General features: G+C 45.0%; 2 protein-coding genes and 1 long non-coding RNA gene across 12 annotated transcripts in view; 2 read left to right on the top strand and 1 right to left on the bottom strand.

The window, feature by feature from the left end:
* The first annotated feature begins 3,091 nt into the window (after nt 1-3,091).
* On the top strand, nt 3,092-14,281 carry FNTA (farnesyltransferase, CAAX box, subunit alpha). The gene is made up of 9 exons (XM_087741233.1): nt 3,092-3,261; nt 3,973-4,058; nt 4,666-4,780; nt 5,610-5,714; nt 6,472-6,598; nt 7,029-7,177; nt 9,128-9,190; nt 9,695-9,866; nt 11,223-14,281. The coding sequence occupies exons 1-9, from the start codon at nt 3,092-3,094 to the stop codon at nt 11,349-11,351; spliced, it is 1,116 nt and encodes a 371-aa protein (XP_087597359.1). The 3' UTR covers nt 11,352-14,281.
* LOC148050483 (uncharacterized) lies at nt 9,873-24,773 on the bottom strand. Of its 8 annotated transcripts, none has more exons than XR_015700899.1 (5): nt 24,514-24,773; nt 24,040-24,271; nt 21,356-23,577; nt 10,603-10,713; nt 9,873-10,122 (listed from the first exon to the last, which is right to left on the bottom strand). It is a non-coding gene; the product is annotated as an uncharacterized LOC148050483 (long non-coding RNA). The 8 variants fall into 8 exon arrangements; XR_015700897.1 differs by lacking the exons at nt 9,873-10,122; nt 10,603-10,713 and adding an exon at nt 18,453-20,852 and having other exon boundaries at nt 21,356-22,120; nt 22,270-23,577; XR_015700895.1 differs by lacking the exons at nt 9,873-10,122; nt 10,603-10,713 and adding an exon at nt 18,455-20,852 and having other exon boundaries at nt 21,356-21,494; nt 21,987-23,577.
* The window catches only part of LOC104017578 (E3 ubiquitin-protein ligase KCMF1), a 53,701-nt gene continuing 53,222 nt past the window's right edge, over nt 24,752-25,230 (top strand). The window contains exon 1 of one of the 3 annotated variants that reach the window (XM_087741231.1): nt 24,752-25,073. In XM_087741231.1, the coding sequence (XP_087597357.1) occupies nt 25,058-25,073 (16 nt within the window). In that variant the 5' untranslated portion in view covers nt 24,752-25,057. The remainder of the gene's footprint in view (nt 25,074-25,230) is intronic. The other 2 variants (XM_087741232.1, XM_087741230.1) reach the window with 2 other exon arrangements.

Below are 25,230 nucleotides of genomic sequence, written 5' to 3'. Positions count from 1 at the left end.
TCACAGGGGTACCCAGCAGACAACCTGAATCCAGCCCCCTGCGGCAGTTTACGTGACCCCTGCCATGGCGGCTCTGCCCCATAGCTACACTTGCCTGCAGCCTATTTGGAGCAGCGCCCACCTCTTGCTGCACATACTGCACCATGGAGCTCTGATTTCTCTCTGAGATACCAGGCTCCTCCTAAGACGACAACTAGCAACTGACACTGCAGTGCTGGGATGTGACAGAGTTATTTATCCTCCACTCTTTGTTCAGAGCTTCATCGCAGCTCTCGTCCTATTTGTTGCTCCTTCCCAAAGGTCCTAGCTGTTGGAGTCACGTTTTTCAGTAGAAACTTCAGGCGGGGTTTTAATATTTTCTGTGAAGTGTGGTTACAGATATTAGACCTGTAACATGAACAATTTCCACTGACTCTGAGCCAGGAGGCATGCAGCAAGAACCTCCAAGTATTATTTTGTAAAGCAGATCCATGCTAAGACAGACTCCTGCTTTTGCAGGCCTGACTAAGGCTTTCAGCGTGCCCCGAGGCTGAGAAGACTGAAGCTAGCATGCCACAACAAGTATGCAGTTCAGTAAATTAAATTAAGCAGTTGAACACGGAATCAGAAGCCTGGTAGTTTATGGAAGGACTTGCTGTGATCCCACTGGGTTTTGGTCTGGTCCATCATTTTAAAACTCAGTTATGTCTTTCAAGCTTCCTCAGTTAGCAGATTCCTAAATTGCTCTCATGAGGACACAACTTGTTTCTAACACGCTTCAACTTCCTGCAACAGGCTTGCTTTTCTCAGTTACCATCCCTCAAGCCTTTAAAAGCAGTCCGCAGACCCCAACAACCCACAGGTTCAGACTGAAAATGCAGAAGCTAGTCCTGAGGGCAGTGGGACAGCTATCCTACCTGCTGTCCCCCCCCATGCCATCAGCAAGATATTCTTGGACCAGCTCTATCCTGTGGCTGGCATCAGAAAAGCTCACTTTTGTTTCTTGTCTTGCTATGCCACTCTGAGGAAGTAAGCTCCTATTGCAGGATCTGGCCTGTGTAATCCATGTTAAATAGCTGGTAAAGATGATACCAGCATAAGCAATGGCAGGTCATTACGTGTTAGTTCTGGAGGAAGCACGACCAAAAAAACCAAATTGTTGCTCAAATAGCAGAGCTAATAAACCAGATTTCTTAAATATGTGTGTCTCAAGTGCCTTCTGCCCATGGAGAGCTGTTAGCATCTAATGAACTCACAATGCAACCTTTACCTCCGCAGATCAGGAACAGCAACTTTCCTTTCTGCTCTGTCTCTTACAAAACAGGATTTACTGCCTTTGAGGTTTCTCTCATTCATATGTGCACATTTCCCCTGAGCTATTTATAATTTTAATATACTTTGTTTCTTTTTAGGCCTGTCTTGGTTCTTTCTCTCTTTTTTAAGAATGTTCTGCATTTTATAACTTTTTTCTTTCACTTAGGTACTGCTGGATATAATCGCTGTCTCTCTCCATTTCCTTTCTGTTCTATTCATAGTCCTATAGTCCAAAGCAACCTTTCAGTAGATTGCTCTGGTTTTTCCCCTCCATTATATTACTATAGTCTATATTACTGTAATACCCAGAGGCACCAACCAAACTATGCGCTCCAAACAGTCACTGTACAAAGATCCTGGCAGAAACAAATGAAGTCCCCAAATGCACCATTAAAATAGGGCAGAAAAAAGGCAGAGAGGCAAGGAAAGCACAGAGGTCAAGTGACTTCTCAAATGAGACGAAGCTGCTCAATGACAGAAGAACCACCTGCAAGCCTGACTTTTCCTCGTCCTGGATCTTGTATTTTGATTTGCAGCCATGCATTTATACTCCTTCATTGTTGCTCCGGAACCATTCTTCTTTCTGTAAAATCATTGTAAAACATGTGACACACCTACAGCCCTTTCAACTCGAGCACCCCAGAATTAACAACTTTAACCCTTTCCACCACACATGGAATGACTTCGCACCTCCCTCAATATATACAGCACAGATGCAGATGTATGCATGGCCCTTACTACACACGTGCTCTGTCTCTCTTTAATCCTCCCCTCTCTAAGGCATCTCAGCACGCCCCGGATTACAAACCTGTAACACTGGGTCAGCTGCTTTTCCTAACGACTGCCTTCAGCTTAGCTACTTTGTCCTACTGGCCAACATCACTTTAGAGGATCTCCTGCCTTCCCCAGTTTCACCTACTGGTTACAACGGGCTGTTTCAAAGCCTCCTCTAATTCCACCTTCTACAGAGACCAGATTCCTCAGCCTTGCCCTGTTGGAAACTCGGTGCCGTTTTGTGAGTTTCCATGGGGCAGGACACGCAGCTGACCGTGCCTCCGGCGCCTTAGTATCAGTAATGCAGGGACCGGCCATTTGCAGCTCTGTACCTTTCCACCTCAGCCGCAGCAGCGGCATTTCCCAGGGCCTCCGTTTTCCCCCACGTTCCCATCCCATCAGTCCAGTGCTGCCGGTCTCGTGGCCTTGCACCTGCAAACCCTGGTGTTGGTGTCAGGGGGGTTCTGATGGGAAATACGCTCCTGCTGGTATGAAAAATGCCTCCCTTCACTTCTTGCGTCTAACGTTTCAGTTCACAGTAGTGAAAACCAAGCATAAAGCACAACCGCGCAGGCAGCAGCCACCCAAGCAACCGACGAGCGCTGCCCCGTAACGCAGGGGCAGCGGCGGGACCATCGGCCAGGGAACAGGCCGACACACCCTGCCGCTCCGCAGCTTTCCGTCAGGGCACGCTGGAAGGGGACGAGCGAACTGCAGCACTACCCAGGGGCCGGGGCCCGGGCCAACCTCCCGCCGGCTCCCCCGGGACGTTTCTGACGGTTAATTAGCAGACCCGTGGAGTAAAGCTCCTCAGGGCGCGGCGCTGCCTGTCCCGGTCCCGGGGGCGGCGGGAAACCGCCTCGCCCGGCCGCCGGCGCAGCGCCACCGGCCGCCGCGTCCCGGCCCGGCCCCGGCGGCGGGAAGGGCCTCGCCGGCCCCGGCCGCACAACCCCCGCCCTCCGCGCCGGGGGGAGGCGATAGCGAGCCGCGCGGCCGCTCTGCCCCCGCCGCCGCGCCGGCCTCTATGGTTCCGCCGGGCCCCGGAAGCAGCAGCGGGGCGATGGCGGCGGAGGGGATGGCGGTGGCGGCGGAGCTGCAGCCGGAGGGGGAGGGCAGCGGCGAGCCGGAGGGCGGCTTCGGGCAGCTGCTGGAAGACGAGGAGGAGGGGGATGACGGCGGCTACGTGCTCTACAGGTACGACAGCGGCGGCGCAGCCCCCGAGCGGCCGGGACGGGGCTCCTTCCGCCACGGGCGCGAGGGTGGTGGCGGGGCGGAGCGCCACGTGGGGGCGTCTTGCGCGCGCGGCCCCGGAAGCGGCTCTCGGGGGTGGGGGAAGGGGCGGGATGGCGGAGCCGGGGCCGCGGGGCGGCGGGGGGAGAAAGAGGAGGGTGGTGATGGGGGAGGTTGGCTGTGTGCCGTGCAGGCCGCTGGGCGGGGGGAGGAGGAGAGGCCGGGCGGGGCGGCGGGAGCCGCCGGGGCCCGGGCGGTGGGCTGCCGGCGTCGCTGCCTCCGGCCGCTGCCGTGGCAAGGCGGCAGTGTCGCCGGCTGGGGCGGAAGGCCTGAGGGTGCAGAGCACGGCCGCCGGCGGAGGCTGAGAGCCGCGGGTGTGGCGCAGCGCTGCAGCCCAGGTCACAGCGCCGCGGCCGTGGCAGTCTGAGGGCGGGGTGAGGGAGCGCTGTCCTCTCCCAGGTTGTCTTGCAAGTGGGTTTTGATACCGTTACCTACGTCAGTACCTCCTTTACTTGTTTATATGCTGGCCTACGTTATAAACCATCGTATAGTGACAATAATAGTGACCGCTGGGAACAAGGATGTGTTGCTGGACATAGATTTGTGCCTGTAGAGGTCTGAGTAGCATTTTGTGCTTTTTAGAAGCATTGAAAAGACAAAAACATGTATTTACAGGGACAGGAAGGAATGGGCAGATATTGAACCTGTCCCTCAAAATGATGGGCCAAATCCTGTTGTTCAGATCATCTACAGTGAAAAATGTAAGTTTTAAATATGTTCTGCACTGAAAACTCAAGGTGGTTAAATTTGTATCTGTCTGTAGTGTAGTTAAAGCAAGACTTCATGTTTTGGATAACATATTCTCTACAGTAGTACTGTAAATAAATGACTTTAACATTTATTGTGTTATGGTGCTTGTGTGTGATGTTTTCACCAAGCATCTCTGAAGTTGAATCTTCACCTGAGATGTTAATAGCCAAGGTTTTATTTTAAAATCACATGGCTTAAGAGGTAGTACAACAGACAGTCTGGTTCACATAATAAGGCATGTCTAGCCCACAAATGGAAGAGAGACCTATGAAGCTACTGCATCTGGGGAAATAGTGTGAGTAAGCAGCAAGGAACTTTTCTGATTGTTTTGGATATTATTCAGATGGTACATCTTTAAGATATTTTTGCAGCTTTTCAGTATACTAATACCATTTAGAGGTTTCAATCAGCAGTGCTGTCAGAGCAATACATAGCTGGCATTTTAAAGAGGTATATTAAAGTACACAAAATAGGGAGTAACTTCAAAGGGTTATTAACCTTACTCCCTAATCAGGCCATTGTCTCATAGCCTTGGATAAGATGCTGTTATCTTTTTAGTTCGAGATGTCTATGATTACTTCCGGGCTGTTCTGCAGCGGGATGAGAGAAGTGAAAGAGCTTTCAGGCTAACAGCAGATGCCATTGAGTTAAATGCTGCAAACTACACAGTATGGTAAGTGATAATCTATCATCATTTGATTGTCAACCTCTTATGGCTTTAATAATCTTGTTAGTCTAATCAGGGCATGACTAGTTGAGTTTACACAGAGGAGTAGTGTAGACTTCCAGCGAGCTTCTGAAGAAAGCCTTTGTTCGGTATTTTCCGTGTCTCATTTTGATTTGGTGGTTTTCATTCATTTGGCTTTGAGGATATTATCACGGTCAGGATTAGCCACAAAAAGGACTTTGCTGTTTAAAATTAGATCACTTACCTGATAACGTGGCCTTGGTAAAATATTGAAGGTGCCCTCAGCTGGCTTCAAGGAGAGGCATAAAAGCATGATAGCTGCTATTTCCTGCTAAGTAATTGTATACTTACTAAATAGAGCATTTTAGAAGATCTGTCAGGTTAATGTTCAGTTAGTTAATAAATAAATAGTGAATTTCTCATATTCAGAGTAGTGCCTTTTAACTTGTGAATGCTAACAAGTACCTCATGTACGTCTTTATTCTACTAACTTGCATAAAATAAGAAAGTTTACATTATTATAAGCACTTAAGTCATAGTTTCTGTGATGATAAGACTAGTGTGGGTAGACAGAGGTTAATCTGAAATAGGATTGCTGTGGTCTTAGATGACATACTTTGTAAGCAGTTTTATTCCAGTTCTCCGCTGTTTGATAATTGAATGGCCTTTAACAGAACTGGATACGTGGTTTAGTTTTTTGCGCTCTTTTTAACTCACTGTCTATGAGAAGAACTGTGAACAAAGGTTCTTCTGTGCTCTCTGTGAATTTTAGGAAAGCCCCGTTGCAGTGTTCAAATGCTTGACTTTTATACAGGCATTTCCGGAGAGTCCTCCTGCAGTCTTTGGGAAAGGATCTCCATGAGGAACTTAAGTATATTACAGCTATCATTGAAGATCAGCCAAAGAACTACCAAGTCTGGTAAAATCATGTTTTCTTTTCAATTCTTAATGATTTTGCAGATAATTTTTGTTTTGTAAATTGTCTAGAATAAATTGTGATCATTGATCCTAAAAGTTGTTAAGAGTTGCTTCCTGCATCTACTGTTGTGGCAGTAGTGAAGGAGTTAAATGGAGTTGCATCAGTATCACTTCCAAAGTCCTCTTTAGCTGCTTGTTCTAAACATATGATTATGACATGCTGAAAAGGTCTTGTTTTCTTTCAATTTCAATTTTTAAACTGTCAAAATAAGTCTGACAGATCAAAAAATGACTGATGAAAAGGCAAACAAAAAGGCAAATAGAAGTGAGTATTTTTTCTTTCATTGGCTCTTGGAGTTTGCTTACCTGCTGTTGTTTTTTTCCCAAGTGAATGGCAATAGGCAAAATGGCAGCGTTGTTATTGCTAGAGAAATTACGTACTACTAGAAAATTTTGTTCTGCTGAGGACTTTGGCCATGAGTGTTAAAAGTGGAAACATGCTACTTCAAGTAAACATAACTTGTCTAAAAGGAGGTGATTGGCCAATGTGTATGTGTAGTTAGAATTTGTTCTAGTATAAGTATGCATCATATATTTCTCAGAGCCAAGTGAAATGTTTTGGTATATTTAACTTGAAGTATTTAACTAGTGTTTTTTTTCTAAGTAGTACAGTTGCTATATGCTGTTCTAATACAGACCACATGTTCACAAAAAATTTTTAGACTATTCTAAAAATAGTTTCCTCCTCTTGTCATTAGGCATCACAGACGGGTGTTGGTGGAGTGGCTGCAGGATCCATCCCAAGAGCTTGAGTTCATAGCTGACATTCTTAACCAAGATGCCAAAAATTACCATGCGTGGCAACACAGACAATGGGTTATTCAGGTATTGTATCGGCAGAACTCTTGATTCACTAAATAACCTGCTCAGGTCGTAGAGTTTTGCTTCTTAAATACACGCTGAATTGCATTTGGCACTTTGTTTCTTAAGGCTGAAGGGGGAAAAACAATTGCATTCCAATGTGCAGTAGAGGTTAGCTATAAACTTGCCTTTTAGGAAGCGAGTTCAGAAAGGTCTGTTGTTGGCTGCTTACTCTCATGTGTGTGAATTTAATGATTAGCTACTACCATTGTGTGCAACTGAATAGTGTAGCTTGTTCCTAGTGCAGCCTTCCTTATTTTTCTTTGAACTTTGTGTTGATTTCTTTAAAAAGGTCTCTGTATCTAATGTTCAGAGAACTTAGGAGCAAGGAGAATGTATTTTAGAAAATAAAAACTTTTGATTGTGATATTCTCTCTTCCTTCCCTTTCCATAGGAGTTCAAATTGTGGGACAATGAACTGGAATACGTAGACCAGCTTTTGAGGGAAGATGTGAGAAACAACTCTGTTTGGAACCAACGACACTTCGTAATTTTCAACACCACCGGCTATGACGATCCAGCAGTCCTAGACAGAGAAGTCCAGTTAGTAACACTGTTCATGCTCACATTAAGCATTCTCCATTACGTGAAAACAAAGGAATACTTAGACAGTGCCTGTGGGCTTGGCTTCCCTGGTTTTAATGCAGTTTTTGGGCTCACTCTCATGGAGAGCAGATCAAGTGTTAGTGCATATATAGATGGGTTCAGGACCACTGACTTGTTGAGTAGTACTGAAGAAAGATATGCTTACCCTGGGCAAGCTCTTCTCATGAATCTGTCTTCCCACCCTGCTGTTAACTGTGCAAACAAAACTTGTGGCTTTTTATAGTCAACTAGCTGTAGTGGAGCAACCTGGAGAAAATCTGTGACAGTGGAACCACATAAGTTGTGCTGTTCATTAGTATCTTACATCCTATCCCTAGAAATCTTGGAAGGAGACACACTCTCAGTGTTGTACTAAACTGCTGTTTTAGTAGTACAGTAGCCACAATGATTTAAAGATAACTTGGACGTGGATTGTAGGAAGAGCAATTGCCTTTTGTGAGGAATTTGATGCAGCTGGACAAAGAAAGGAGCTTTCAGGGGTATGTGGTCAGCACAAAGACAACTACGTGTGTGAGTTGGCTAGTTTTGAGGAAAATGAGCTTTGGAAACTGTTTTGAAGTGGTGTGTTTGTAGCTGAAGACAAGCTGGGCTTCTAGCCATTTATTTTCCTGCTGATGGTGGGAAGGGAAGCTTCCTTGTATGGTTCTCACGTCTCAGACTGTTGATCAGGGTTGATGGTTATGAGGAGATGTTTGTCTAAAGTGAAGAAGCAATGAGAAGAAGGTACTGCAACATTTTGGAGTTATTCTTCTGAAGAAAGGCTGAGTCTCTGAATTGATACATTGGTACATTGGTACATTGTTCATAGAGGACCCCAGCCCCCACCACCTTTCATGGTTGTCTTTGCAAACTGCCGTTAAGTTGTACTTCTCTTCCAGTGTATAACTTTCCTGCACATCAATAAATCTGAACCATTTCCATGGCCTAGGCTTGGATATTTCCAGCTTTTTCTCTCTAGAGGTTAGATCTGACATCCGCCCTTGATCAGTTTATACATGGTGCTATGTTCAAGACAATTGGATACCATCTTAAGAATCAGGCTGTCTAATGTTAAGACTTCCCAGATGTTGTTATAGAACTGTAGGTGGGCTGCTTGTTGCTTGATAAACTCGGTCTTTGTCATAGTGACTGCAGAAGGTTAAAAAAGGTTTAGGGTTGGGGTTTGGTTTTTTTTCAGTACTGCTTATAGAACTTTTTATCAGTATCTACTGTCTCTGAAAATCAGCTGAATGCCTGGTTATGCTGGGGAAGGGCAGAAGGTAAAGTCTATTTTGTAAAGATGAAATGTGGCTTTGTGACTGTATGGCAGGTGCCTCTTGTTGCTTTGCTTTTAGAGGAGTTGCCTAGCTGCTACTTTAAAAGAACTGCTGCAGAAGGCTGTGTGAGCTGAAAGCTCAAGCTCTGCCTTTCTGTGGGTTTGCTCAAGTGCAGCCTCATGAAAAAAGTTCTGCAGATAGGTACAGAATATAGCACATGCAGTCATATCAAGGTAGCTCACCCTGGGCTTCGATTACTCGAGCCCTTTTCAGCCCCTTGCCATTCCTGAGCATCAAGACACAAGTTATTCCTTTAGCATACCAGGAGAGTAGATCATGTTGTTTCTTAGTGTTATTGCTCATAATTTTGAGAACTGTTTAATTATTGGATAAAATGCAGCAAATGGAACACTTCAGAATTTAAAACTGTTCTCACAAGGTCTGACTTTCTGAGAGTTGTGGTGATTACATTGCAAGACATTTTTGATCTATGACCCAGCTGAGATGATCTGCAAAAAGACTCTGAAGTATAGACTACAGGGATGTATTTGGGAGTGTCTGAGCACATTAAGGTAATTTCTAACTGCATTGTTAGTGGTTGCATTCATGACCTGTTATCTTTTTCTCACAGATATACTCTTGAGATGATCACAGCGGTGCCACATAATGAGAGCGCCTGGAACTATTTAAAAGGGTGAGGCATCCTTCTCTGTGAGATAAAGACAATATCTGTAGAAGGTGTCTTATGCCTAGCTCTGAACTGGAAAGAGCTTGTTGCTGTTCATTCTAGTGTTGTGTGCTTATGCGGGCAGGCAAAAACCTCCACAAGGGGTAAATATATTAATGTAATTTTTCTGTAACTTTCCACTGAGTTTCTGGCCCCATAGATCTTGTGGGAGGATTGCAAGTACTTCTTGTGCTTTTAAAAACTTGACCTGTAATGTTACTGGGTTCAAGCGCATAGAGTAGGAAGTAATGAGCATGCTTTCAGTCTAATTTCTGGTCAGTTGAGCACAACTATACTAGCTTACTACAACATTAAGCTGATTACTGCTGCATGCTGCTTACTTTCTCCCTTACTTGTATTTGCACCCTTATTTCAAAACTGATCTCCAAATAAAGGAGTCATAACAAAAATGTAATTCTTCACACCAGATTTCTCAGTGTTACATTTCAAGCCTATTAACCTCTGTTCTAGGATTCTACAGGATCGTGGTCTTTCTAAGTATCCAAATCTGTTAGAGCAACTGTTGAATTTACAGCCCAGCCACAGTTCACCCTATCTGATTGCCTTTCTTGTGGACATATATGAAGATATGCTTGAAAACCAGTGTGATAACAAGGAAGAAACGCTAAACAAGGCATTGGAGGTACATTTTGAGAGCTTGGTTTTGCTTCTCAGGGATGCCATCTATTGCTCTCTTGTTTTATATCCCAAGAAAACGGCGTTGATTTTCATAAATAGAACAGGTTACTTAGTAATCACAGGAGCTCTACGAAGAGTTGAACATGAAAGCCAGATAATCACAAGGGTCTCATGAATTTATCTATAAATAGTAACTTGCCAGTTACAAAATCACTGTAAGTTTTCTTCACCTGGTAGTAAAGGAAGGTTTCTAATATTGCCTGCAAAAGAAAGGAGAAGTTTGAACAATCAAGGAGTTCCCAGTGCTAACTTTGTAGCATGAACTCAGTTTCTTTTCTGCAGGTTAGTGGATCTTGTTCTCGGAGTGTCTGTATCTAAACAGAATCTCAAGCTCCCTTTGCACTTGTAAGCTCTTTCTAAGAAGGCTGGCAGAATTAGCGTAAGGGCCAGCCGGCACTGGGGATATCAGTAAGGAATGTCAGGCACCGTTTCCTACAGAGACTAAATGACTTGTAGCAATGTTATGTATCTCCCTGTGCTTCATATTCGGGGAACTCATTGCTGTGGTTTGCAGTATAGTTTTTACAAGAACACTTTTCATTCCCTGTGGGACAGACTGGAACTCAGTGTAATTAGAGCTGCAGTTCTTGCCTGGAGTCTCTGTGCTCCCACATTGTTCTTTCTCAACATTTTTCCTTTGTTGTTTTCCAGGACCAGAGTGTAAATAAGTGCAGTTGTACCTCTCAGATTTATGTCCCTTTATACTGTTTCACTGAGTTTGACTTCTTCATCTATTTAGGCATCGAAGCTCCTGTTTCTCAACTCTGGTTCACGGAGTAAGGCAATGTCATCTGCATAATAAAAGGGAATTGACTAGAACATTTGTAGACAGTGTTCATACCATATAAATTTTACACAGCATGTCCTGTGAGTAGTGTTGACTTCTGTGCCTCACTGCTCACCCAGATCAAAATAAAACAAAAATGAGAACATGCAGAAGTTATCTCTATAGCACCAGCCCTAACATTGTGAGAGAGTATAGTGTAGTATACTACAGCCTGAATAGGCTGGGGTAGATGACGAGTGGCAGGCACAGAAAGGAGTCACGGGGAAGCAGTTGCAACTGGAATAGAACTGGAAAGATTTTTGTGCAGCGCCAGATTGGTTGACTACCAATTGGAGTTGACATCAGTTTGAGGTCATTGGACAGTTGCAAATCCAGTGGATAAAACAAATGTTGTTGCTAAGAAAGGTGTTTCTAATACTGGCTGAACCATACATTGTATGCATTTTATAAAGATAATTAAGGATTCTGTAAGCTTTTGGTGTAACACTCCAATCTCTCAATTTTCTTTTATAGCTGTGTGAAATTCTGGCTAAAGAAAAAGACACCATCCGAAAGGAATATTGGAGATATATTGGAAGGTCCCTTAAGAACAAGCACAGCTCAGGCACTGAACAGAGCCCACTGACAGACAAGCAGCAGTAACTGAACATGGAAGAAAACAGTGTTAAGCTCTCAAGCTGTTCTAAAGCAGTACTAAGTAGGGTCATCAACTAGTTTAAAATCCAGTGTAGTATTCCCCTGGTGAAGAGGTATTGCAACAAAAGAGGAGTGCAGAGTGCTGTATAGTCTTGGGTCGCTGCCACTACTGGTGATAGCTAAAGGTGCAGTCAAGAAATGTATTAAGGCTTAATTATTGAAATGTACCAAATAAAGGGTTTATTTCGTAATAATAAATACATAAAGCTATACCTACTGTTTATAAGGCACAAAACCAATTTCTCATGCCCTGGCTTATCCACTCGTGGCTCCTAACACAGTCATGTCAGATGCTGCAGGGATGACTGCAGGTAACTTAGCTGTAGTGGATAGAAAGTAACCTACTTCTGGGTAGTGCAAGCAGGCGCTGCAGTTGTTGCCTTATGTGGGAGCAGCTATGCAACACTGACAGCACATGCTGTTGTATGCAACTAACACCAAGTGTCATTTTGTAATAAACACACGTAACTTAAAGCATTTGTCTGAAATTTTATAGTGTGTTTCTCTTGGTCTTTAGATGTGCATAGTCTGTTCTTCTCAGATGCTAATAGAGAGAAAAATAACTTATCCCCTTCTAGGGATATTGGATTCTATTGCATTGAGGTGTCTTTTGCACTGGAGTATTCTCATCCCAGAAACTTTCAATACACTTGATGTATTCAGTGGAGCCTTGAATTCTTATCTGCAGAGTCAGGAAAAATGCTTTGAGGTCCCTAGAAGTTCTGCTTAGTTTTTTCTTGGAATTCTGTTCAGACAGCTGAAAATCTGAATTCTTTTTTTTTCATCACCCTTTGTAACCAGACCAAACTGAAGTCATAGGTCAGAAGAGATTATAAGTAACTGGTTATGTTACATATCTTCACTGAACTGGAAGGGAAAGAATGGTTTTATTGGGGACCTATTTGCATTAAATGTCTTAACCTTGTTGCTCCTATAGGCTTTTCATATCTTTTCCATGCATATACTCAGCCAAGAAGTATTTTTCCTCCCCTTTGTGAAAGATAGCAGGCACCTGCAGTACAGAACTGCAAAGGATGTGTATACCTGTACAAGAAGACTGCTGCATCTGCGCTGTTTTCAGTAAATGGCTATTGTAAACTGTGTTTTTATCATAGAGTGCTTGTCTGATATGAAATATTTTCTTGGGGATGATCATAAAGGGAACAAATAAATACTAGTATTTATTCCATAATAACATTCTTTGTGATACTAAACATTAAAAGCTCCTGCTGTAATTAAACCATAGTGGAGATTATTTAAAACACTTGTAGTACGTTAATTCAATGCATTCTTTAAATTTAAAACAACTCGCGGGGAGTGGAATTAATATATGAAAGCTATGTAATTTTTTTTATGTTTTTGCCGCTTTCCCAGAAGTAGAGAAAACATTTTTATAGTGACAACATTTAAAATGGACCTGAACTTCAGACTTCTGGAGATTTGTTACCTGCCTTTTTTGCCTTTTTTTTGCCTTTTTTTCTTTTTTTTTTTTTAGCTTTTTTTTTTTTACCACAGTTGAAGCTCCAGCATAGAACAAAAAGTGTATGTTTCTACTCATGAATTGTTCTTAACTGAAACCACACTAAATATGGAGTACTGATCAGACAGGATGTTCAAGGTCTTCATGACAAAGTAATGTATTTGCCATTACCAGTCAAGAAAGCTCAGAGAGATACAACAGACAAATGCAATCCTTAAAATAAACATCATCAATGAGGAGGGAACAGAATTTTGCCACTGTGTATGGTGCTACTAAGTTCCCATATCTTTCATAAAATTCAGAGGGCACTTGGAACGAGGCAGAGTATTCTTTATAGATAGTGGCATGAATTTCAGAGAAAATAACTCGTCCCAAGGTATGATGAACAGCGTCCACTGGGACAGTGTATTTTGGGATATGACCTCTTAGTCATTTGCGGTCTGAGAAAGATCTTAGATTTAGCCCTATTGTGCTTCTGTGTCAAGAACAGTGGCATCCTCTGACAAAACTCTTAGACTATTTTCTTAGGGTGTGGCTAACTTCTGGCCTTCTCATGCTGGAAAATGATGTCTAGAAGTAATCAGTAGAGAGTCATCTACTGACAAGATTAATAGGGTTTTATACTGGTTATACAAGCATAGTGATACTTGCAAAGTTAATGCCACTTCTGAGCTAAGTTTACCCATGAAGGAATAACCAGATATGTACTCCAACAGAAAAACATCTCGTCTCACGTAAAACAAATGTGTGACCAAACAAATTACAGAAATCCTAAGAAAAAAATGTGCTGAAGACTAGAGTCCAGTTTAAAAAAAAAAAAAAGGTCATTATGTTTTAACAGAAATGTTCAGTTTTTCTTTCAAATGTGTATGTTTACTGTCATTTGGATTGCAAGAAAGCTCTAAAATTCCCTTTAAAAGGCACCTCAGTTCTGTGGTAGTCAGCCATACTCACAAATACTAAGCTGTCAGAGCTGGGAAAACGACAGGCTGCCCAGCCAGGTTGCAACTGCAGCTACCAAGCCTTTAATATTAAAAAATGTGTCTGAGACAGAGTCTTCTTCATGGAAGTGGGAGCTTGACAAAATGTATGAGCTATAGAGAGAAGGATCTTACATTAGGAAGTGTTAGATGACTTTAACCTGTACACATTGGTACTGACTACCTACAATCAGGGGAAACACTGAACTGATTTGTCCTAAGGGTTCATCTGTACAAAAAAACTCACTGTTGTTACTGATGGCGTGTAGTGATGTGACTCTTGTGTACTATTTTATTACAGAAGAGCTGTGCCTAAATGGAAAACTCTATTGGTACAACTGTTCCTTGTAAATCAGTGTAATTGTAACATTCACTGGAGTACGGACAATTATTAAAGCATGTGAAATGATTTCCTATGCCTGCTTTCATAAGAGGGTGATGTTCTTGCCTTGGCCTAGCTCTGTCTGTCTGTCTGTCTGTCTAAGCTGTTATTGACTTCCACCTTATTCTTGCTGCAACTCAGCTGACAAAACAGTGCACAACTCCTTCCTAATCTATTCAGTACAAAACCACCTCAGCTAGCACAAAATTTCTCTATCAGTTGCTGTCTGGCTGTGCTGAGGCAGATTAGGAGAGTGCTGTTCAGCTGGACCTTCTCTGGGAGCAGTGTCCCCCTGCAGGGAAGCAGTGAGTTTCTAATCACTCCCGCCACATGAAACACCTCTGTCCAAGCTCTCGCAGGCAATTCATGCAGTCCAGTGGTGACGAGGGGCTTATGGAGAGATGGGTCCCTACAAGAGCACAAAATGCCCTAAAGCTCCTGCAGCTTTTCGAACAAAGGGGTAAGGGAACGACATTAAGTGATGGTGTGGAGTCACCCCTTATGGGCTCACACAAAGGCTTTGCAAATGCTGGTGGACTTCCTGATGTGCAAGTTCAAAATAGGCAGGGGAGACACCAGCTGTGGTTTTCTTGCCCTGTGCACGTGAATGGAGAGAGAATATCTTTATGAACACCTTGAGCCACATGTCTCAGATGTTGTCCCAGATATGGCATGGTGGATGCAATATTATGAAAAATGCTCCTCAGCCTAGCTCATGCCCTTTTCTGAACATCAGTGCCTTCTGCACATTACTGACATTGTGGGATAAGGTGTGTGCTTTGCACTTTCTGTTCCAAGTCTGGTTTTAGTTGGTGGTTACCTGTGGCTTTTGGGTTGGCAGCAGGTTTCTCTAGCGTATCTTCTGCTTAAGGCAGATTGATTTGGAAAACTTGGGTGAGACAATGTTTGCCTCAGTTTCAGCGAGCCTGTTAATGTGGCAGTATGGCATTTTACTTCTAGTCCACAGGTGTCAAATATCCTTCAACATTTAGTTTTTCTTCTAAATAACCATCTCTATCAAATATCTCAAGTTGAAAACATTTTCCCTCCCTTAAAGGCTGTACTGTCAGGCTTTTGGTACAATATATTCTAAGAGCAAAGGGTAAAAAAATTGCATTTGAATGCAAAAACTACATTATTTTTGTCCTATAACAGCTCCTTTCCAGAATCCCTGGTAGTCTGGACTGGTCTGTATAATCCTGGTTATGAATAACATTGCCATTTTATACACTCTGTGTATATCTACATGAGTACACTCTGTATGGGTGCCTACTCAATACAGGTGAACAGTGGATGAAACCTGTAGCAGAGAATAGAAATCTCTGAAGTAGACAATTATTTGTTTTTCTCCAGAATATGTTATCTAATACTGAAGTGTTCAAACAGGGGTGATTTGTACCTAGCAGAAATCACAGTGTAAAAGTGACATGGTCGTTTCCTCTATTCATCCCTTCTCTGCTCTTAGCATCCTTCTATCTTAATGCATCATTTGGCTTAAGAACATACACCCTTTGGACACAAGACTTTTTGAAAATTAGGAGCCTATCCCTGGACCAGAAGTGATGCTGTTGACAGTTGAGAGAGGGACATGTTTGCAAGTTCTGGGCCTCGCCATGCCTGCTCTGAAAAGAATACCTTACCTTCTGCTGCTAGGGTGGGCCCTGAATTTGCAGAAAAGGCAAAAAAAGAAGGAAAAAAAAAAACAACTCAAAACATTCTAGTACGTAAAGAAGCACACAAGTGCCTGCATGTGAACATTCAGGACCAGACTACCAAAATCAAGGGTGCACTCACTTAGGTTTCTATAAGTACTTGGCATGAAGAGCAAATAGAATCTTCACCAAACTTAGCTAGGAACCCCACCTCAGGATATCTAGATGTCCACATCAGCTGTCCTATGTAAGCTCCTTGGGGCTAGGACTCTGTGCTCCATTACGTGTGTCACTCATCACTGTTCCTCAAGAAGCCATGGAATATAAGCCTATCTAAGATCTCAGCCTTGGGGAATTAAAACCTTTGCTGTTATCATTTTCCTGCTGCTGCACAGCACGGAAAGTGGGTGTTAATCGCTAGATGGCAGTGTGAAATTCACCCTGCGTTTACCGACGCTGGCTACGTGCAGGCAAGCAGAGGTGTAAGTAGGACAACTCTTTCTCCATGCACCACGACTAATTTCACACCTGCTAATTAAACACGGAAGAGCAACTGCTTGGTAAGTCAATACATAGCACCATAGAGGGCTCAAGCACAAGTATTCTGGGAAGCGCTTAATGGTCATCTTCACTAAAAATTGTTGGTGTTAATTGGAGAGCAATTTTTCATTAACTGAAATGATGTCTCCTCCAACACTGGACTCCTTGTATCAGATTTGGACTCTGTTGAGTCCTGGTGTTCTAAAATAACTGCATGACTAAAACCCTCTGCTCAGAGCGTGGGATTTGTGGCCAGTTTACACCTTTTGGAGACATGCCTCCAGTCACAGAGTCCTACACTGACACACCTTCACAAACTGGGAAGTTTTGGTCCCCTAAAGCCAGCCGTGCTATGGTAAGTTTCTCTGGTCCCTCTGTAATGAAGTGCTGGCCATTGCTGTCTGTTTCTGTGAATATGGGTTGAAGGACAAGAGGACCTGCTCTTGCTTCTTGGAAGCCAGGGGAGGACCTGGGCCTAATTGAGGAAATTGAGTGTGCTGTTGTAGGTCCAAAAGTGGTTGCATTGCTCATCAGGAAGCACGATCGAGCACTTTGGTGAAGGGCAAAGAGAGACCTCTCTTGCTCATCTACTTGTTTGTCAAAACCGAGTCTCATGGGTCACCACAGTGCAAGGATTTTAAGTGAATGAAGAGATGCCACGTGTGACTTTAGCCAAGCCAGCTTGAGCACCCAGGGCTACTCGGGTGCAGCTGCCTCCTATGTGTGTATGCACTAAGCTGCCACAACATGCTACCAATTACCCCCTCCTGCAGGTATAACGTTGACTCTGGCACCTCTGCCCTTATCTGAAATGGTCAGATGACAGGTGACAGGAGCTGCCGTATCCATACTGCTCATGAGCAGTGATCTTGCCACTGCATAAGAGGTATTGCTGTGCTTGGGCTTCTCATTCTTTTGGACTTGGGTTGCTTTGTATAGGTGTTTTTTGTTAATTACTTCAGTGGTTTCCTGATGTGTCCTATCTGTTGTTCAAGTCATCTCTCCAACAGACCAAAGAAGAGTTGAATAAATGCTTGTGCTGCTACCAAGAAGCTTTGGAAGGAGGAAAAGAAAAGGGAGCTGTATTTGTATTGTTGATGTTCATCCCCTGTCCTTCCCCTTCTGCCAAAGCCTGTTATGAGGACAAGAAGGTGGCAGGTAGATAACCTTCTTCCTTTTTCAGAGCCATGGTGCTTACACACATCTGTCCCTGCTCTAGCTTCCAGCCACACCACGAATGTGAGTTTTACTCCTGGTTTTACTAGAGGACAGTGAAAACACACGCTCTCTGTACATCATAGCATATGGTGCTCACTGGTGCTGCCGGCTGCTTCTTGCACTGACAGTTTCTCTGCTGCAAAATGAGCCAAAATGGCCATTTGCAGGTACCCGCAGCCCAGGTGCATGGTTGGTGTGGAGGGCTCCCAAGCATATAACCCTTTGCAGCACTGTGCCAGCACTCTGCTACCAGTTGAGGGGCAGTGCCAATCGTCTTGCTAAGTTGTTTTAGAGGGCTAGCCTGCAAAGAAGCTTCACTGAAGACTACAATAAAAGGAAAGTGTTAAGTATTTTAAAGGGGCAAATGAAAAACCAGAAACATCTGCTTCTAAAAACACATTTTCAAATGTCAATGTTGATCATTCTTTAACTGAAAAATTAAAAACTTGTAAACTGAGAATAGAAAACTGCTTGGCTTCTGACATTTGAAGGGAGAATGTATGAGAGAGATTTGTTTTAGGTGAGATGTAGTTTTTTGTTAGAAGGGGATGTCTACACAAAACCCCAAAAGCTGGGTGAGTTCTGCTTGTCATTAGCAGTGTCCCAGGCATAGCTAGGTCCCTCTCGGAGCTGAAATTTTCTCTAGTGTCATTGCAGAAGGAAGGGGAAGATGAGGGATGATTGGTCCAGGGCAATCCAAAATCACTACTCCTGCATCACTAACAACAGCTAAAAATATTACGGCAAATGATTTCAGGAGAGGCACCTGCTGCTGAACCAGACAGAGCCACACAGCAGTTCTGTGCATTTGCAGTAAGAGCAGTGCCTTCCCTTCAGGTTAGTCTGTATTGACTTTCTCATTTCTTTTTTTAATTGCTAATACATTGGCAGCTCTGTGCTTGTCTGACCCATGCAGGCTAAAATTTATAGGAAGAGAAGAGGAAGGGAAAGATGAGATATAACCCATTTTATTGCAGGACTGCTACTCAGCAGCCATGGCCAGGACATGACCCTCATCCCCTGGGCTTTGTATCCCATGCTGCCAGCTTTCAGCTGTCACTTTACAGCACGGGCTTTTTACATCAGAAACCACATGTCCTCATATGTTTGAAAACACATGGTGTACACAGAGATGTCTCCCCCCCCAACAAATGCTAGCAGTCTTTTTGTCACCATAGGAGTTTCACCTGCTTTCTGTTCCTCAGCTCCATGCCTGCATGGCAGACACAAGCAGCGCAGGGAAAGGCTTTCCCATGCTTTGTCATGCTGCACTTAGCCTGGATAGTGCTGGAGTTGATGAGATTTTGCAGTGACTTCTAGGGGGCCCCTTTGCTCACCAGGGTCCTCATGGAAAAAGACCTAGCCATGAAGGCCCCCTGTGATCCCCCCAAGTCTTGGGCCAGTTGTGGAGACTGGGGTATGTGACTCCATTGTATCACCTCATCATAGCATCCCACCCATCACATGATCCCAGCAGCTGAATTGAGATGTGTAGGCATAAGGTAGCAGTCAGCTTAAATTTTACTGAAATAGAGCTGTATAGATCCAAAGATGAACCACTATGCTTTGCAAAGAGTAGTTTGTCTGCTGTATCAGATGGCAGCATCCACTGTAAGAACAGGCACAGAGCAGCACTCAAAAAGGTCAAATAGGGTCACTCAGTGATTTGAATTCATAGGGAACCTGCCTAAGTGTGGGCATTGTTTTGAAAGAGGGTGGGGATAGCAAAGAAAAGGGCAGAAAAAAATAGAGGGTAATAAAAACCTAGCTCATAGCCTGAATCAGTATTTTAGCATGGCCCTGAGAAACATGTGCATAAAATATATCCGAGCAGCAAAGAGTGTTTACAGTGATGAGCAGATATTGTTTTATTTGCTTCCTCCTGCTTGCAGAAACAGAGCTTTGTAAGTAAACAGGATACATCCCTGGTATCTCCTCCTTGCTGGAACAGTGCTTGGGATGCTGTGTTTTCAATTCATTCACAAGGAGTGGAGTAAATCCAGCAACATTTGTGGTTATCAAGTAGAGGAATATTGGTTGGTTCAGTGGTAACCTCCAAAGGAACAGTAATAATAATTTCAAGAAAGGATAAATTCTTTTTTCTTTGTCCTCTCCTGACAGAGAACAGAGCTGGAATTTGGAGAATTTTTAAAAGCTGTTTCTATTTCCTAATACACTGTGACTTTAAGTCCTGTAAGAACAGTGTGCCTACTGGAACCATGCCATTACAAGGGTATGTGGTCAGTTTGGAATATTTTTGTAAGAGGACAGAATGATTTGATTAATTTTCAGTGTTTGTTTTGGCTCAAATTATTCATAAAGGTTTGGCCAGAAATATAGGAGAGAAAGAGGAAGCTGGGGCACTTTTAGCTTTATATCAACATATGGTATTTTAACAAACATCAAAAACTGACTGCTGAGAAGGATGAAAGCTCTCAGTAGTGAAGGATAGATCTGGGATAACCTCTGAATACTGACTCCAAAATGGAGTGGACTGGAAAGGTGAGGAGATTAACAAGACAGTTCTTGGTTTTGCCAAAGTCCAGACATATTTGCTGACAGAAGAAGAGCAGCAATATATTAGAATTCTGTGCAGTGCCTGCATGCATGTGTCTGACTGTGTACAAGTACCAATCAGTTTAACCTCTTCACGGCACCTGTCTGGCTTCCAAAAAGATTTTGGGAACGTGCAAAATCTGCCTGGGAAGAAGGCATTAGCTTCAGAGTATGTGCAGGTGAATATGGGGATGCCACTGCTCAGGAAAGATGGCAGACGTGACATCTACGCCTGGACTGCATGTTTAAAAGATGGAACAGCTTCTGCAACTGCTGGTTGACAGTAAAGTACGGGCATAGCAGTGTAGCATGTGCCTTGCACATACCAGTGGTGTCCGGCATTCAAAAGGAGGCGTTCTAATAAAAGTTTAAACTGACGATGAGCATTTTATAGCATATTTAGTTGTTCTTAGCTCAGTTTAGCTCCAAGGCCAAATACAGTTCCCACAGGAGGGATGTCTCTGCTAAAAATTCAAGCCCTGTGTTCTTCCAGTGGGATGCTTGTACTCCTTTGCAAAAGCTCTTAATGAGACCCACTGAGCAAAGCCATCTGATGTTCCTGATGACTCCAAGTTCACTTGTGCTGTTCCTCAGTGCTTTGGACACTTCAAGCTGGACGGTGAGACATCATCAGTAGGCCTGGGAACGTGGAAAGATTCAGTTCACAAGAAGTATTTATGTGGAAATACCATTTCCTATCTAGCATCCAGCCATAGGAGGCCCAGAGCTTTTGTGTTTTCTGGTCTGTTGTCATGGCAGAACAGGTGTCCTTGGCACAGATGCCAAAACAAAACAGAAGGAGGTAAGTATGCAAAGTTCTTTCAGGTCTTTCCGTATAAATTAGAAAGCAGCAAGTCTGTCTTTCTCTGTTTGATTTTAAAAGCTTTCTTTACAGATCACACTGAACACACCAATACGCAGCTCTGTATCGTGTTGAATGACTGCTGAGCAAGAGGAGGCAGAAAAGCAGCAGTTAGTTAGAAAAGAAAGCGTAGTGGGAGGCCCTCACATGTATCGGTGTACAAATTTAACATTTGAGCATGTATGCAATCACAGTTCCACATTTATCTTATGATGACCGGACTGATCCAAGCAACTGATTCATGTAAGTTTTATACCACTGTGGAGACAGCATATCTTACCTCCAAGTATGAAGCTGAACCATCAAACCGACAAGGAGCTAGTGCTGCATGCAGTGGGGTGCCCAACCTTGGTCACAAGTCCAAGCAAAGTGAAGCAGAGATCACTTCCTCAAATGGATAAAGCCTGGTAGAGACAGCACTGAAACAAGCAAAACCACTTATTTCACTGGGCTTTCAGTAGCCCGCAAAGGGGTGAAAGATTTCAAGGAGATTTATGGACTAAGTGGCTCCTAATGTAACAGCTTTACCACTCAGGAGCTCTGCTCTAGCATGTCAACATTCAGTTTAGTATCCAAACTTGTCCTGCTCTGCTCCAGACACTGAACCTTTTTACGGTGGCAGCGAGGGGAACTGCATGATGCCGCTTCCCTATTTCAGAGGATTTTATTACTTCCAGACACAAATTTTATCATATTATTTTATGTTGGGAAAATTCATGAATTTTTCTATTTCTCACTGTGGCTTATACAATGGCCTAATTAGCTATGAAATCTGGGTCACTAATCCCTTGCCTGGCTCTGACCTTGAGTGATCTTGGGGAAGCAAATTTTAATTTCTCAGCTTGCATTTACTCATCAGGAAAACACTAATGTTGAAATTTTTTTCCTCATGGCTTTATAGGAGGTCTCACCTATGGATTATTCTGTGGCATGGGAGAGAAAGAATACGAAACCCGACTATGGCAAGCTGTTCCCTTAGAGACAGAAGGATCCATTCACACCAGAACTTTATAAACATCACCAAAATCTTTCTTTTTCATTCCGCCTGTGGAATAACAGGATGTACGTTTAAGAAACAATATTGTTCTAAACAAGGACAGTATAGGTTATTAATTATCAAGTTAATGCTCAGAAGATAAGAATATTTTCTAATGGCCATGACCTTGTAAAGGACCTTCAAATTTTATTACGCACCTCTTTCCACACTCAGCCGGAGTTGCCACATGCCCATCTCTGGGAGCCTGGCTGCCTTACATTTGCAGTATTTGCTATATTTGCAGAAGAGGTAATCAGCAAAATTCCCACTGAAGGATATAACACAGGTGCATTTTACATACTATTGAACATGCAGGCATATTCTAATGTGATTCCAAAAGTACCAAGGCTTTTATCTATACTGATTCATTGGGTATAGATACCGGGCTTAAGGCAAGAAAACAGTACATAGTAACAGGATTACAGTTTTAATTTTGGAGTCGAGCCTACAAAGATGGAGAAGAGGCTGCAGAATTCTGCTTGGCTGCCACGGGCACCAGGGGTGGTTCAGAAAAGTTGTGTGCCAAGGGGCTGGACCATGTGCACTCAAGGGATATCCATGTGAGTAACACTTAATAGAGCCGGGAAAGGTTATTAAACCATTTTGCAACCAAAGTGTGGAGAGACAAGATGATTAGCCCAAGATCTTCCGTGACCAAAGACTGAATCTTCCGGCTCCCAGTGAAATGCCTGGGTTGCAGTCTGTATTTTACCAGGTGCATGGGGAGAAGCTCCTGTGGGAGGCGACTCTGCCAGAAACTGGATAAAACCAAGCATAGGACAACACACCATCATAGTGCTCAGAGGCAGAGTTACGTACACAGGGAACCACAGCCTTGCACAGAGACAATATATTGCTAGCCAGCTGAGTTGCCAGCTTGCGAGGTAGCTTGCTCTTCTAGGGACTGAGAGGTAGCATCAGCCAAGAGCACCCGATGGTCTGTATTTTGCATCTGGATGAGACAATTGGCATTCACATTTAAAAATCCCAGTGCTAAAATAAAGTAGTAGGACACACAGGACCCACTGCCCTACTCTGTGCACTGTTGCTGTGAAATGCTGGCAAGATAGGCACAGCTTCACCTCCAGAACTATCTTGAAGATACCACCTTCATAGTTTGGTAGCGTGTTTTATGACAGTTGCAGATTTCTCTTCAGTTTCTCGTCATCTGTGGTGTGCTTCTTGCAGACTCCTTGCATGGCCACTGACTCTTCCCCTGCTTTCAGAAGCAGTGAAGCCATTGGCTCTCATCAGTCAAAATGAGCCCCAGTTTCTCCTACAGCTTATCCAACACACGGGTATTGCTTGCTTCCAGTGAAAATACCCACAATCCACTGGGCTTTTAGACAGACTGGATCCAGGTTACTCTCTCAGTAGGCACCATGTTTATGAAACTGCTTGGTGCCAAGGGAAAGATGGAAGTGAAGCAGGTGGCCAGAGCACAGGGAACAGAAATGTGCACATGCCTGTAAGGGGGAGAAGCAGAGGCTATATCATATAATTGGCATGGGAAGGAGGTGGTGCAAAGAATGAGGCTGGCAATTCCTCCTTTCAACACATACTGTTTACTCCTGCCTTTCACTGGAGCTTGATGCTTAGGCTGCTCTGGCGTGTGGGCCCTCACGGCCTTCAAAACAGAATAATGAGGAAGTACTTCACCAACGCGAATTGCAGGGCTGGGGCAGACATATGGGGGCTGTGGCGTAAGATGGTGGAGAAGATGGAGGTGTTGGACTGGCAGAGATAAAAGACGGAGGAATGCCACGAGCAGGGTAGGAGATGACAACTTAGAGGAAAATGAAGGCAGGTGGAAGTAGCATGGACAGAGAAAGCGAGGGAGATGGTGCTATTCAGGATGAAATCTGGGGAAAGGCCAGGCAGTCATAGTAAGACAGGCAGCACAGAATCAAGATGCTTAACGTATGTACCCTGTACATCCGAACCAGGGAAGGAACACAGCCATGCCGCAAGTTTTTCACTTATCTCAAGACTAGCCTGCTTTCATGACAGGGCAGGAAGCAACCATGACGGGACGAAAAGTTCTCATGGTGTGGAGAGACCGAGGCGCTTGTCTGGAGCGTGATGACACATGGGACCTCCTCCTCCTCACTGCGCTGGAGCCCGACCGTAGGGCACTTCTGGCAGGAGTGCTCTGCAGGCCTGCGGAGGGGGAAGGGGGAAAAATAAGAAGGAAATCAGCCCTGTGCCTGTCCTGGTGCCCGCAGCGAGCCGTTCCCCAAAGCTGGCAGAACGAATAACGCGACCAGCCATTGAAAAATCGGTTCGGGGCATGCGCACTGGTCTCGGCCACTCTTTCCCCCTTCCTTTTGCATAAAAAGCTGATTAACGCGCGCCCCCCGGGTCAGGCCGGTGCTGGCGGCTGCCCCGCCGCGCCCCGTTACCTTGGCCGCTTCCTCCCTCGGAGCCCGCCCCGCTGCCTCTCGCCGCCGCCAGCCCTCCCGGGCCGCCCCACCGGCGGGGCCCGACAGCCGCCCGCAGCCCGGCAGCCCGTGCGGCAGGGCCGCCGCCCCGGCGGGGTATTTCCTCTTCCTCCCGAGGCGCGGCCGGGGCGGGAGGAGGAAGGGGAAGGAGCAGGGACCGCTCCAGCGCGGCGGGCAGCCCCGCCGCCGCCGTCGCTGCGGCAGCGGGCGGAGCGGAGCGGGAGGCGGCGCCAGCGGCCGGCGGGGCCCAGAGTCACCGTGTCACGGCGCCCGGGAAGCCGCTGCCGCCGGATCCGCCCCCCGCAGGGCGAGCGAGGGAGGAGGAGGAGGGAGGCCGGCTCCTCACCGCCTCTTGTATTTTTGCCCCCTTCCCGGCCCTGCCTCCGGCCCCTCTCCTCTCGCACCGGGGTTCCGTGCGTGCGGCGGCGGGGGGCCAGGCCGCAGCGGCGCCCGATCAGCCCGCGGGAACCCCGAGACGGGCCTGGGCCGCCGCCTCTGGACTAGGATGTCCCGACATGAAGGTGAGCAGCGCGGGGCGCCAGGCCGCGGCGGCGGGGGCGCGTCCCGGGACCCGGCCCGGCGTTAGGGCCTGGCGCGGCGCCCTCTCGGGCGTATCATCATGGCGCCGCCGCCGCCGGGAGGGGGGCCCGCGGAGCCGGCGGCGGAAGGAGGCCTCGG

The sequence above is a fragment of the Nipponia nippon genome, unplaced genomic scaffold (genome assembly GCF_047370975.1).
Source record: "Nipponia nippon isolate SJK-2023a ecotype South Korea unplaced genomic scaffold, ASM4737097v1 scaffold_8, whole genome shotgun sequence".
Lineage (NCBI taxonomy): Eukaryota > Metazoa > Chordata > Aves > Pelecaniformes > Threskiornithidae > Nipponia > Nipponia nippon.
Note: the sequence above shows the minus strand (reverse complement) of the source record. Positions and strands in the feature narration are given on the sequence as shown.

Bases quoted from the DNA above. Each gene is read 5' to 3' on its own strand.
- FNTA (XM_087741233.1), top strand. From the start codon at position 3,092: ATGGTTCCGCCGGGCCCCGGAAGCAGCAGCGGGGCGATGGCGGCGGAG. The intron at 4,059-4,665 runs GTAAGTTTTAAA...TTATCTTTTTAG, and splicing joins GATCATCTACAGTGAAAAAT to TTCGAGATGTCTATGATTAC. The intron at 9,191-9,694 runs GTGAGGCATCCT...CCTCTGTTCTAG, and splicing joins GCCTGGAACTATTTAAAAGG to GATTCTACAGGATCGTGGTC.